The sequence below is a fragment of the Ammospiza caudacuta genome, chromosome 3 (genome assembly GCF_027887145.1).
Source record: "Ammospiza caudacuta isolate bAmmCau1 chromosome 3, bAmmCau1.pri, whole genome shotgun sequence".
Taxonomy (NCBI): Eukaryota; Metazoa; Chordata; class Aves; order Passeriformes; family Passerellidae; genus Ammospiza; species Ammospiza caudacuta.
This window is the reverse complement of record NC_080595.1, coordinates 43198461-43212547: the sequence shown is the minus strand read 5'-3', so window position 1 is coordinate 43212547 and position 14087 is coordinate 43198461. Positions and strand designations below refer to the sequence as shown.

Below are 14087 nucleotides of genomic sequence, written 5' to 3'. Positions count from 1 at the left end.
TGGAGTTAAATGTTTTTTAAATATAAAGGTGAAACGTGATATAATCGTGTACAATCTTCTCGGGGTTGATGTGTCTGGTTGATAAAGGTCGTGGGGTTTGTGCTCTGAATTTGTTGTGCTTGGTCTGGTTTTGCCCTCACAGTTGTTGGTGCTGTGAGGCTGTTTGGGAGTGCCTGTATGTCAGGTTAAAGGCAGGAACTCGAGTGTGGCTGGGAGCAAACAGGTACAGGACACGAGAGCCAGGGAGTGTGTTACAGCTGCAGCTTCTGACCTGTGTCTGTTGTGTGATTAACATCACTCCCACTACACTTTTTTGGTGAGCAGAGAGTAAAGGCAGTAATCTAGATATTTAATTGCTCAAACTTAAAACAGATGAAACTGCATAATTGGTGTTACAAGTTGTTTCTGAAGTGTTGTCATGGATGTCAAGAAAAGTGTTCATATTCTAACACAATTAAAAGACTTAGTTCTCACAGCAGTATCTGAATACATGGCTCTGTTTGTAGGTCTGGTTGAGGACTTATTTTTTTCTTTATTGTGGTTGGTGAATTTGATTTTCCTAGCAGTGTTTAGCAATTGGACTCACAGGAAGCTTATTCATGTTAAATAGAATTTGGGAAAGCTGAGATGGGACTGGAGGAGGAACACTTCTCAAATGTTCCTTTGTAGACTGGTAGAAGAATTTTTGTTGTTAATGAAAGCTTGTGTTGAATTTGTACAGCACTGCTTATATGGAAGCAAACCATGGCATTTTGAGCATGGAACAGAAGAAAAATGCACTCTGCATGTTGACTCTTCATTCCAAATGGCTCTTTGAAGAGCACTGATTTATTTAACATAAAACCTTTTGGTCCCTGATGAAGTTGCCCCAAGTTAAAATGCATGTTGTGTCCTAAATTTGAGGGGAATTGTAATTAATATCTGCATTACAGTCTCTGGCAGGTGGTGTGTTGTCCTGCTTAGTAAGGTTGTAATAGCTTATGAGAGCAGAAGGAGAAGGGCATGTGAATAAACAGACTTTACTACTTTGTAGTACAGAGATAAAATAGTAAAGGAAGTGATAGTCAATACTTTCAGGACTGGAATAACACTGGGCTTTGTAAACCCCAGATATCCTTCTGTCACCTGCACACTGTCACGATTCCAGCGCTTTGCACAGTGCTTATGAACGGGCTGATTTCCTGCAGCCCCTCCAGCCGCGGTTGGGTCTCGGCGCCGCTCTCGCCCCCGGCCCCGCCGGTCCCGGTGCTGCGGGCGGGGCCGCCCGGTAAGGGGGGGATGCCGCGCTGCCGTTGCCATGGCAGCGCCGCCGCAGCATCCTCCGCAGCAACTTTCCCCGGCTCCGGAGCCAGCCGCGGCCGTCGCGGCGGCCCACAGGGACGGGACGGGGCGGCGAGGCTCCGTCGGCGGCTGCGGAGCGGCGGCCGCTGCCTTGTCCTGCCCCCCGCGCCTGCGGAGCGCCCGCGCCCCGCCCGCGGCTCCCCGGGCGCAGCCCGGAGCCATTTTGCCGAGCGGGCGGCTGCAGGGTCCCGGTCCCACTCGGCTCCGCGCCCCGTCCCCCCCGACACCTTCCCTTCTCCGCTCCCGCCGGCGGCCGACGCGCGCTGCTTCTGCTTGATCCCGTCCGCAGGCAGGAATCGCCCAGCATGCCGATCGCCCACTTGCTGGAGCTATGGAAGGGGATAGAGGTGGAGCCCATGGAGACGGAGGTGAGCGGGGGCGGGCGGCAGCGGCGGGGCCGCCGGTGCCCCTTTCCCGCCGGGGGAGCAGCGCGGTGGTGCCCCAAAGCCCACGAAACGAGGTGCGGTGAGCATCCCTCGCCCGCTCTGCTCGCCGCTGAGGGCGGGCAGCCAGGGAGCCTCGGAACCTGTTGCCTCCCAGGCGGAGCGGCTCGGAGCGGCAGCCCGGGCAGTGCGGGATGTTCGGATGCTGATGCCCGGAGCGCTGGGGCAGCTGGAAAGGAAAGCGCGTATGCAACAGATGGAAAGCCCACAAAGCGGGCTGAGCCGGACTCAGGCTCGCGTTTAAGCATGAAGTATGTGATCTGTAATTTGAGGCTCGAATAGGTCCGTGGACCTCGCTTGGGTTCTGGTTACCCGTTTGCCCATTAGCTCTCAGCGTAAGGCTGTGCTTTCCGGATCGCGCTGGAAACACGATGCTGTGATAATTAGCTGGCTGCTGTGCTGCGTGTGCTCGCAATTTGTCTTGCAGCGTTTTCATTACCTTCAGTCTAGGGTTATCTTGTGTCAGGAAAGGCATCGTTCAAGTTCGAGAAGTGTTTGGACAGTGCTCTCAGTCACATGGTGGGATTCTTGGGGATGTCCTGTGCAGGAGCTGAGCTCTGTATCCTTGTGGGTACCTCCCTGCTTGGGTTATTCTATGATTTTATGGGTTTTGTACTGTAAGGGGACAAGGTAGGCTCCTGAGTGTTTCTGGGGCTATTGAGCAGTGCAAAAACCCCAGAGTATTTCAGGTTAATTTTTCATAGCACAGGGATGCACATTTGTAACAGACAGGTGGTAGAAAGAGACAAATCAAACTTGTGAGGTGGGGGGTGTTGGGGTTTATTTTTTAAACCCCCATCGCCTCGTTTGATTGAAATACTGTAAAAGGGTTTTGGTGAGAGGGAAAGATGGGAGTGAAACTGAGCCAGACAGGTTATGGAGAACACAAAACACTTGACTCAAAAGGAACTGCTGAGCTGCAGGAAAGGTTTCATGCAAGGTGTTGGTTTGTACATGCAAACAGTACAGCAGAAGTGATAATGTCATGTATTATACCAGCACTGATAATTCTGGAGTCCCTAGGTTAAAAGCAAGCTCTGGGGGGCTTGCAAAGCTTTAAATCATATAATTCACTTCTGAATACTGTCACTCGTTCTACTTTGTGGGATACAAGGAATATGAGGGTTAATAAACAGGCTATAGCTGGGAAACTATGAATCCTTCCTGATTTTGTTTTGAAGTCAGCTGACACCTTGTTAAATCTCTTTCACAATGACAAGACTTGTATAGCTCTATTTATGGTGAAGAGTTTTCTGCTGAATATTGTAGAAATGGTGCTCCCTTCCTGTCTACCTTTCTGTTGACTGGTATTCAAAGTGCATATACATGCCTGGTTTTTTTCTTCCTCCTTCCCTCCTTTCTAAAATGTTTGTTTTTTGTGGGCCCAGTGTTTTTCTTTCTGGTCCCGAGAGAAAGCACTTCAGTCATTGCTTTTTCTGTTGTCAATTTCTGGGAAAAACTCCCCAAGGTAGATCACAGGGTAAATCCTGCACTAAAGCCCAGTGTCCATCACCTGGAATGATGTCATTGTATTGTCACCTCTTTTGCTGGTAGAGATTTACCCAGACCTTTCTTTCAGAAGAAACTGTGTAGATCTCCTTACCAAGGATATTTGACATACTGGAATTATAGTTAGTCAGATGTGTGGGTTTGTAGGTTTTGGGGGGGCTTTTATTTTCCTTTCCTGCTTGAAAGAACAGGATAGCTGAGCTACACTGCTCTATCAGCTCCTGAGATTTCACTTGCAAGAAGTTGAGGATTAAAGAATTGAAGGCATAAGCTCCTGCAGTTTAAATAGGAACAAGACATAAAACACCATTTATTTTTCATTTATTGGTGTCTCTAAACACAATAAAGATATGTTATAACATTATACCATTTTAGATCATGCTGTAGATAGAATTGCTGAGGTACTGTTTGCTCAAATCTAGTAAAAGCACATGTAAATTAATTTCATCTCTTGTGGGCTCTTGTCCATGAAGACATTTTCAAACAGCAGAAACATTTAGTCTTTAATGAGCTGAATGCAGCTTAAACACTAGTGGTTGTACTGATTCAAGAGAACTGTCATGGTCTCTGAATCTGTGTGGGATAAAATGTTTTCATGATTGTCTGCAAGTTGTTCTTTTTCACAGAAGCTTTCACAGTTAGTAGACAAGGAGGGAGACAGTTTAATTCTTTGATGCACATGGACCTCCTTCTCCTTCCCCTCCTTAATGCCAAAAACCCTTTTAAAACAGACATTTATGAGTGCCTGTGCATGACTCAGGTGAATGACTTGCAGATATTAAAGACAGCTTTTATAGTAAATCAATCCCTTGATAAGGAAGAGTGCATCAAGGGCATGTTCTATATTATGTTTGTGAAAAGGAAGAGTAGAGTGAAATACTGCTCCTTTCACCTGTTGACTCAGGAGGTCATTAGTTGTGTTTGACAGGTAAGCAAGAAAATTGGGTTATTTGCTGTTCTAGACTTTCTTTGAGAGTAGGCAAAGCTATTGATCCCACTCAAGCTGGATGGATAGGATAGTGAATTACAGCCTTGGGAACATTTTTCCTGAGACAGGGTTGTGTGATCAAGCTCTATGTAATCTTTCTACCTGTTTTCCAATGGGTTCATCACTTAATGATTTTAGGTAAGCACAGCATTTAAATGGAAGCTGAGTGTTTAGAAAATTTGCTCTTATATTTACACACATATTCTCTCTTCCCAGCAAGAAATGATGTTTCATTCCTCTAGTTCTTTCCAGTAATAATCTTTTGTTCTTTATTGATTCTATGACAAATGTGGCTCGGCTTCAACTATTCATCAGTAATTTTAATAGTTCTTTTATTGTGCTTTCTTCTCTTAACATTTTGTATATCTTGGAGAAAGCAGGTCCCTATGGATTCAAAAGTTAATTTACCTGTGCAAAGTGTGAAAAAATTGAACAAGCCTATTATAGTAGGATAAATTGAAAGCAACTTAACTGCCTAAACATAAATTGACTAGATCTTGGCTTAAAATTTACTTTCTTGGTGGCATATATTTACAGGATTTTTCTTCTCTTTTCTCCTCTCTGTTTACTAGACTGTAGTGGAAGATGCTGCCCCGGATGAAGAACCTGTAAAAGAGGTAAATCACCTGATTCATGGATCACACAAATGTTAACAAATTATTATAGTCACCTTCTGTCTTCATGAAACAAAATGTCTCTGGTGCATGTTTTCCACGTGCTTGTAGCTGTGAAGATACAAACCAACCCATTTTTGGTCTCTTATTACGAGGTCAAGTGAGGAATATAAATATGTGTTCAGCTAGAGCTTAGAGAATTTTATTTTGCAAATGTTGGCTGTGCATTCTTTCCAAGAAAGAATGGTATATAGTTTTCTTGAGGTATGTAGTTTTCCTGCAGAGAAGATTTTGTAATGATCTTAAAAGGAGTAGCTGTCATATTAACAAGGTTTGTGTATTTAAATTGTGCATAAGTTAATTCCACAAACTGTTAAATTGAAGTCATTACTGCTTGTTCCCTTGGCTGGCTCTTCACCACAGCAAGACTGAGCTAACCCTTTGCTTCAAGTGAATCTGTTGTTTATATTATTTTGGCACTGTGCTACTGTGCTCATTAGGACAAACAAAGCCAAACCTACAGGAAAAGGTAAGCCTTGCCTCAGAGCATTTAAATGCCAGGTAAGTCATATGAAGATACAAAGCAGGCAAGGTCAAATCATCTTTCACTATTGTAATGAGCTGAGGGCGAGGCTGGACCCTGGTCCCGCGTGTCAGTGCAAGGTGCTCCTGGTTTGTGCAGAGCCCCAAGGGGTGCCTGATAGCTCATCAGCCTTTTGCTGATGTCCAAAAGCAAAGCAGGCTGAATCCCTTGAGGAGTGAAGGGAGGCTGCAAAGATGCATGTCGAAGCAGCCACCTTTTGAAGATCAGCTTCCTGGTTATCTCTTACCCCTTGAAATCTAAGACTTACCTTTGATGTCTGGGTTTCTGTGCGAGGTTGTGTTTTTGTTCACTTTTATTATGTTAAAGGCATTGTTTAACCCCCTAATGATAGAAGAAATCTCAGCTTTGATCTCTGAGATGAGTGCAGCTTCCAAATGGATTTTTTCCCCTTCCATTACAATTTCTTAACAAGAGCAGTTAATTACTCTTGAAAAAGCTTGGGGAAGAAATTACATGCAGGTAGCTTGGCTCATCACTTTTTTTGAGGCTGTGGCTGACGATAAAATTTCTGGTTTGTGGGTTTTAGGAGGACTTTTGTGAATATAGCCTTCATTTCCCAAATTAATTTAAACCTAGTTAATTTTCATTAGGGATGCTTCTTATACTTCGTAAGGTTGAAATTTGGCAGAAAAAAATGGCATGTAATCAGTTCTTGAACAGAAGTCTTAATCCTGTGTTCTCATTTTCTGATGTCAACATTCCAGTGTGCAACTTAATGTCTGTAATCTGTTTATTTCTGATTTTTTTTTTCTGCTGCAGCCATGGTATTTCAGTCCTTTGCTGGCTCAGTCTGTAAGCCTCTTCCATTTCCATGGAACTTGTGTCCTGCTGTAGTGGTATTGTAAGGAAGATCAGTCTACTCCTCAGGTGACTGATAGCTGTACTGTGCCCAAACCCAAAGAAATTTTTTTTTTTCTTTAGAGACATTGAAGATTTACTTAAGGAGTGAATTTAAATCGTGTAATGCAATTGTTCATACCTGCTTAAAATATGTTTTTTGTAAATTGTCTGCCTTAGGCTACATTGGGCTCCTGCTGTTTCTCCCATGCTGTGTATAGTGTGGAAAAATGAGATGGTGGTAAAATGCATTGTAAAACCTGCACTTATCATTGTTTTCTGAGGTCTGATTTTCCTGTTGATGGATAATTTCTTTAAACGTCTTGGGAGCATAAATTAACAGGCTTGTTGGATAGAACAAGTGTTCCTGAGACACATCTGTGTCAGCTCTGCTCTAGAATTGTCACCCAGATTACTGAGGGTTGCCATTGGGGCTTTTTCCTAGGATGAGAAACATCCCACAGACCCTGTTAGTCCTGCCACAGAAGCAAGTAGATTAGTGGATGGAAATTTCCTAAAGGGGATTTTATACTCCTGCAGCAGTTATTGCTTAGACCTGTGGGATGCAGTTTTTCCTTAGGATGTTGTTTTTGACAAAACGGCCTTTTATTGGTAGAGAAGGATAAGTCTGACCAGCTGTGCTGGTTACAGGCTCCGGCATACTTAAGGTTGATGTGTCTTGTGGGCTAGTCTAGGTTAAAGTGTTGACATCCTGTCTGAACTTCCTTGAAGGTGCAGCTGGCAGCAAAATTTTGTCACATTTTTCTAAAATAATGAGTATATGTGCAAAACAGCTCACAGTCCTTTGAAATTACAGCATTCAGAAGCTATCTTGTAACATCACTTTGAACTGTTTTACCCTTTCAAGGGAATTTGTCAGCTCTAGTTCAAACATGGCATGGGGCTCTTGGGGAAAGTAGGGCAGATATACAATGTAAGTACTGAAACACAAACAGAACTGTGCAGCAAAACTGAAAATAGCAGTACCTAGGCTTACTCCTAATTTCTGTGCAGTTTCCAAAGACATGTAACTTCTGCTGATACTGTGTGCACCGGTGAAAATGTGAGTAATAAAACTGGAGGGAGCAAAGGTGGATGCTCTGTGTGTAGGTCATGGCAAGCCTGTGTTGAAGGCTCTGCCACCATCTGTAGCAAGGATTTGAATTTATTGGATTGTCAATGAAAGATTGAGTTCCTATAACTAATGGCAGTAACAGCTCGTGTGATACTTTTTAGGAAATGAAGGAAAACTTCATTGAATGATCACAATGAAGAAAAGCTCAAATCTGCTCATCAGTGGAAATTTTACTTTTGTTGCTCTAATGCTGCTGTTATCAAGGCAATAAATGTTAATGGCAACATAGAAAACTGATGTTGGAATGTGCCTCTGGAAGCCCAACCTTCCCTTCCTTGCTGAAAGCAGTGTCAGTGGTGGGAAAGTGTTTGGCACTGCATCCAGCTGTGCCTTGAGTGAGCCCTACAAGCTCTCTGGGACCTGGTTCCAGTGTTTGATCACCTAAAGAGGAAAAGAAAGCATTCCTGGTTCAAATTTCCTGTGTTTTGGTTTGTGCTCACTGCCTCCAGTCACTTCACTGGAGATACCATTGCAAAGAGTCTTGTTCTGTCATTTTTATTCTCTCTCTTGGGTATTTATATATGTGAATAAGACGCATTCTCCATTCTTTCCTTGTCTCCTGCATTGTCTTCAGGGAGTACAATTACGGCTTTCTCAGAATCATTTTTGTAGGTCAGATCTGCTCCTCCAATGTTTATTTTTGTGTGATTCACCTTCTCTTGCTTCAGTGTGTTCATGTCTTTTTTTTTTTTTGAACAGTGTAAGCCCAGAACAGGGCATCACTCCACATGTCTTAGTAGTGCTGAGTGGAAGAGAAAGATCATTTCACTAGACCTGCTGGCAACACCTTCTCTAACTCAACTTCTCCAGAGTGCTGTCAACTTTCTTTGCCAGCTGGCTCAATTTAACTTGTCCACCAGGATGCCCAGGTCCTTCTCTGCAAAGATGAATTCTAGCTGTGTAGCCCCTAGCCTATAGCATAGGGTTATTTTTCTTGAGGTACAGAACCTTGCATGTTCCTTTGCCAGACTTCAGGATAATACTGTTGGCCAATTTCTTCAGTCAGAAAAAGTCCCTCTGGACACAGCTCAACTGTCTGGTGTCACCAGCTGTTACTGCATTTGTAGCATCTACCAACTTGTAAAGTGTGTACTCTGCCCAGTCATCTGAATGATTAATGAAGATGTTAAATAATCCTGGGCCTAGTCTTGATCCCTGGAGTCTGCCAGTGACTGACTCCAACAGATCTTTGTTCTGATCACAACCCTCTGGGTATTGTAGTTCAGTTTTTGATCCATCTCACTGTTCACTTACCTGATTCAATCAGTCCATCTGTTTGTCTGAGCTGATGTAGGACACACTGTCAAAAGCCTAACTTGAAGCCTGCACCTTCATTCTTCAAAATTGTGAAGGCTGTCAGGTTGTTTAAGCACAATTTTCCTCTTTGCAGATCTATGGTGACTACAGTAAATAATTTTCTTGCTATTCATGTGCTTGTGAATTCTTTCTGGAGAGATTTGATTCATCACCCTTTCAGGTATTGAGGTGAGCCTGATTGGCTTGCAATTTGTTGGATCTTCCTTCTTGAAGAGAGGAGCTACATCCTTTCTCACACCTCACAAGAAGCTTTTCTAATTACCGTGTGTCTTCAGAGTACTGAGAGTGGCTACCTACACAATTATATTGGTCAGTTCCCTCAGAATTAATGGATGTGTCTCATCAAGTCCCACATTCTTTTCATAGAGTATGTTGTGTTTGTTTAGATGCCCCCTAACCTGACCCTCCTCCACCAAAGCCAAATCCTTCTTTCCCACCCTTTTTCAGGGGCTTGGGAGTCCTAAAGGCTCAGAATTACCAGTAAAGACCGTGGTAAAGAAAGTACCGGGTACCTTGCCTTTCCTGTATCTTTTGTTACTTTATCTCCTTCCCTGCTCAGTAGCAGGACCAAAGGTATTCCTTTTGCTGTTGCTGGAACTACAACAGTCATTGTTGCTCTCTGCCTCTGTCACCAGATTGAATTGCACTTGGGCTTTGGCTTTCTTGACACCTCCACTTCATGCCTAATAGTCTTCCTGCCGCTCCTGGACACTCCTGTGTCCTTCATTTAGATATACTTCTCTTGCATGTCTGAGGTTTTTCAAATGGTCCTTGTTCATTCATGCAGGCCTTTGGCTGCCTTTGCATGAGGCAAAAGTGGTCAGGGTGGCCAAATCCTGAGCTAGGAGGATCCTTGAAAATTATCCAGCTGTCCTGTACCCCTCTTTCTTCCAGGGTCATCTGCCATGGGATTCATCCAAGCAGATGCCTGAAGGGAACAAAACCTGTTCTGATGAAGTTTGCAATTGTTATCTTGACTTTTGCTTTGCTCTTTTGTCTTGGGATCTTGAGTTTCTTCTCATGAAAACTGCTCTGGAACTTCAGTCTTGATCAGTTCTTTCTTGTTTGTAGGGGTCAGGTCCAGCAGAACAACTTCCCTTATTGGCTTATCACCTCTATCAGGTACTTGTCAATGCAGCAATCTCTTGGATTGCTTTTGGTTTTCAGAAGAAACCAGAGTGGATAAAGTGGATTCTTTGAGGATTAGGATCTGTGCATATGAGGCTTCTTCCTGTTGTCTGAAGAAGGCTTCTGCTTTTTCCTGGACATGTTGTCCCTAGTAGGTATGCACTACAGCAGATGTGCTGAGGCACATCTGTGCTGGTGTGATGTTGAGCCACCAGCAGCAAAGGGGCTGGAATCATATTCACCTAGAGATAAGAGGGAGTGCTCCTAGGCTGTTTGTTGTGATTTTCACTAGGATTATGTCAAAATAGCTCAAGCAGTGCACATCAACACTACAGTTGCTGGTGTGTCTATGTCTCATGAAAAAACCAGCAGTGAACTTAAAGCAGTTCAGAACATTCTGGTTTGCCATTAAAAGGGTTGCCTTTCTGGTGAAGTTGGAGAGGTGTTTTTTTTCCAGTAGTTTCTGGTGATCTTTCACTTGTCTCCTAGCTCAATTAATTAAAGGTCTCAATACACCTGGTATGGAATGTTCAATTCTTTATAAAACTATGTTGGTGATGATTTTTAATTAAAAATGACTGCACAGCAAAGGAAAAAATCTATGTCTCTGTGGTTGAGCTTGTAGGTCACGGGTTAGCATGTGTATTGAGGTCCTTCAAACAGAAGAACTTTAGTTTTCTGCTGCTTTGTGAGTTGTGTTTTAGTTGTCAGGAATGGTCACAGAACACAAGACATTTCTTGGTGTATATATGTTTATACACACAAGAAATCTGTACCTTATTAAAAAACTTGGCCTGCAAGAGGAGCTTTTCCTTTCAGAGAAAAACAAATAGGAAACTTATTTGATAAGGAGTATGGCACAAAGTGTAGAAAAGTAAAATTTCATAATATGATGTAAAAAACTTTTGAGGAGGGAAGCCTGGCTTGGGTTGATGGATGACAACAACATGTTTACTGAACATACTGGTATTTTTCTTCCTTCAAAAAACCAAGCAACCAAACCAAACAACAACCAAACACTCAGAATTAAGGAACCTTGTTTAAGAAAAAGGTTTGAAGTAATGAACTTTTTTTGTATCAAGTAATGATTTATAATTACAGTATGTATTGGTAAGTTCAGATGTTATGCTACAGATCTTTCTAAAAGAAATATTTGTAGGCACCTATCTGGGATGACTATTTTATCTCTATACAAATAGATGCTCAATGAATTCAAATACAGACCCTGACTGGAAAATTATGGCCTTGCATAGATTCTTACAAAATTGCTCTGGTGATGTATTTAAGAAACAAATTATTTCGTTTTTCCACATTCTTTGAGCATGTGTTGTAGGCAGTGTAAGCTGTTTTACTTAAAATTTTTCATTTAAAAAAAATCCCTAGTATTTAGCCCTTATGAAGGATTTGGTAGGTAATAACTTTGTAAGTAGATTTTTAGAAACTGTTTTAATTCCCAAAATGTATTTCTCTACAGTGCCTATTGTCTAACACTTTTTAGAGTGAATAACTGCAATTTACATTGGAATGAAATTGATCAGGCAACCAATAGAATATTGGTTTCTATTTAACTCCATAAAAAATACTGTATAATAATGTGTGTCCTTGATAAAGGCTAAAGGTTTTGTCATTGACTTTGTGTGGTTAAAATATGAAAGGGGACAGCTGGGGTCATGGAATGAATGAAATGTCTCCTCCTTCTCTTGCAGCCCAGAGCCTGTGTTCAGAATCCCAGCAATGAAGGGGAAGCTGGCAGGGTGACAGCTGTGCTACTCTTATGGAAATAGAATTTTGTTACTTCTGAGTATTTGTAAATTGGTTTCTTGTTGTCACTGTCTCAACTGAATTAAAACAGACATAGGAGAGATATCAATATAAAAGGAAAGTCTGTTATTTTTTCTGTCTGTCCCCTTGTATGTTTCATAAAGCAAATAGAGACATAGAAAATTTCCAATTTTGGCAGTAAGCAGTGTGTAGAAAAACTTCTTACATTATCTGAAAGACTTGTGACATTTGAGCCTAAACATGTAGGTTTAGCAACATTTATATATGATATCCCATTCACGTGACACTTTTGGTTCTAGCTGTTGTTATTGCACTGTCACTGCTGCTTTTTTGAATTACTGCTTTCAGGCAGTGTGCTGTTATGGCTCTGATGCATTAGAGAGAAGACAAAAGCACTGTAAAAAAAGCTTCTTCAAAAAAAACTTCTTCAAAAGTCTGTGAACCCTTTTCAGTTTTCAACCCCTCTGTCTCTCTGCAGTGTTTGCTAAATGCTGTTGTCTGTGGTGAATGTGGGTGAATGGGAACCTTCATTGGAACTCTTCTGTCTGTGGCTAAAGGGTGGCAGATTCTGTTTCTCAGAAACCTTAGTCTTTCACAAGCAAAAATGAGCTGTCTCCATATTTCTTGAGACCCTCTACTTTCTCTGGTCTCCATCCTTGGACTTTCTCTACCAGCTAAAAATCCATCTCAATGATGGGTTTTTAGCTGGTAGAGAAAAGTCACTGACAATTAGAGTTGGCAGCAGAGCTTCCCTTGAGATAATAGCTGGTGCTCCTTCCTATTGAAGTGTAACTTCTACCTGTGTTGGCCTTGATCTTCTTGAACCTTTATTGAATCGGGACCTTGGTGTCATGGTGATTCCATCTCTGTTCTGGTACTCCAGGAAGTGCTGATAAAGTGGAGTGGTGCAACCTGCAGAGTTCAGGGATAATGCATGGCAGGTGTGGGGTTTGTTGGTGCATTTTCTGTTGTGTGTTGGATTTTGAAGTCTGCAGTGTTTAGCAATGGAAAAAACAGCTACCTAGCCAAATGGTTTTTTGCCAAGTGGACACTAAAATGACCAACTCCGATGTAATCAATTATACAGGCACATGGATGCACAGAAAATATATTGTGTTCGGAAGCTTTTAACATGAACATTGCAGACTGCACTGCAGTGGTCACAACTGAGCAAATGTAATGCTGGACAGGGAAAAGAGGTTCTGACAGCATTTGCAAGATGTAAAATGCTTCATGGCATTAGGCTGCTTGATTTTGAACAAGGGTAGTTGCTGAAGACAAATGAAAGTTCATCTGGGGGAAGGCATTCCCTCAAGAAAAATAATCTTATACCGTAATGGACATTGGTGCTCAAGAGCGTGCTGGATGTGAGTGAATTGTGTCATCAGGAGAGATGAGTCACTTGGCAGTCCCTAGAGCCAAGGATAAATTGTTTCTGTGATGAGTGTGGTGCCTCCTAGGGAGATGCGTTATTTAAAATGGAAACAATCTACAATTTACACGCAGATGGTTACAACTCTAGAGTGGAAAAACAAAATCAATTTTTCTTCATTACAATGAATTTGTAATTAATTTTAGAATTGTTTTAATTTTTTTTCCTACTAGATTGCTCTAATTTTCTTGCTCACTCTGTGGTTTGTTCTCTCCTTAGAACATGATGTTTTGTATTGAAATGAGAGTTATTTCTTTGAATTTTCTACTCTTCTTTCCTGCTACTTCCAAGGTTAATAAATAAATTTCCCATAAAGAAAAGTAATGTGACACAGAAGCGAAATGGGCACTGTTATTTTGGAAGAAAGTGTTTCTCTGACTGCTTTATTCCAAAGATTTCATAGGAAAAATCAGAAGGTAGCTCTAAATTGAAAAAAATTGAAAATATATTCTCAAAGGGGCATGGTTAGATACAGAAGAGTTATGTTGTTATTGGAGATGTCAAGTATTAAGCTTCTTTTTCTAAAGGAGTTATGTGCTTCATGCTGTAGTTTATTTTATTCAAGACTTGACTAGTTTTCCCTGCTGACTAGAAAGGGAACTTTTTGGTAATAAATTAGTCTGGCTGCATTTTGAATGACAAATGAATTACACTTGCACAAGTTTTGTGTTTATAGAATGTGTGATCAGTACTCGGGCATGCTTATTGCACTCAGGGTTTCGCAAAGATTATATTGACAATTACAAGTGGCATGTGAAGTATTCAGAGCAGCAACAAAAACACCACTGCACAAGTTTTGGAAGTCAAGAAGAAAGGCAAATAACCTCTTCTCAGGCACCTGGATGCTTAAAACTGCCAGAGGCTTTGCCTCATTCAGGGAGTTATTTCTGAGAGGTGGCCACAAAAGTCATGTTGTGTATTGCCTCTGTGGAAGAGGGTTGCTTCAACAACTCTGAA

At 41.8% G+C, this 14087-nt stretch overlaps 1 protein-coding gene across 1 annotated transcript in view; it reads left to right on the top strand.

The window, feature by feature from the left end:
- The first annotated feature begins 1646 nt into the window (after positions 1-1646).
- RPS6KA2 (ribosomal protein S6 kinase A2) overlaps positions 1647-14087 on the top strand; it is a 278084-nt gene continuing 265643 nt past the window's right edge. The window contains exons 1-2 of the mRNA XM_058801242.1: positions 1647-1709; positions 4854-4898. Coding sequence (XP_058657225.1) covers positions 1647-1709; positions 4854-4898 — 108 coding nt within the window. The remainder of the gene's footprint in view (positions 1710-4853; positions 4899-14087) is intronic.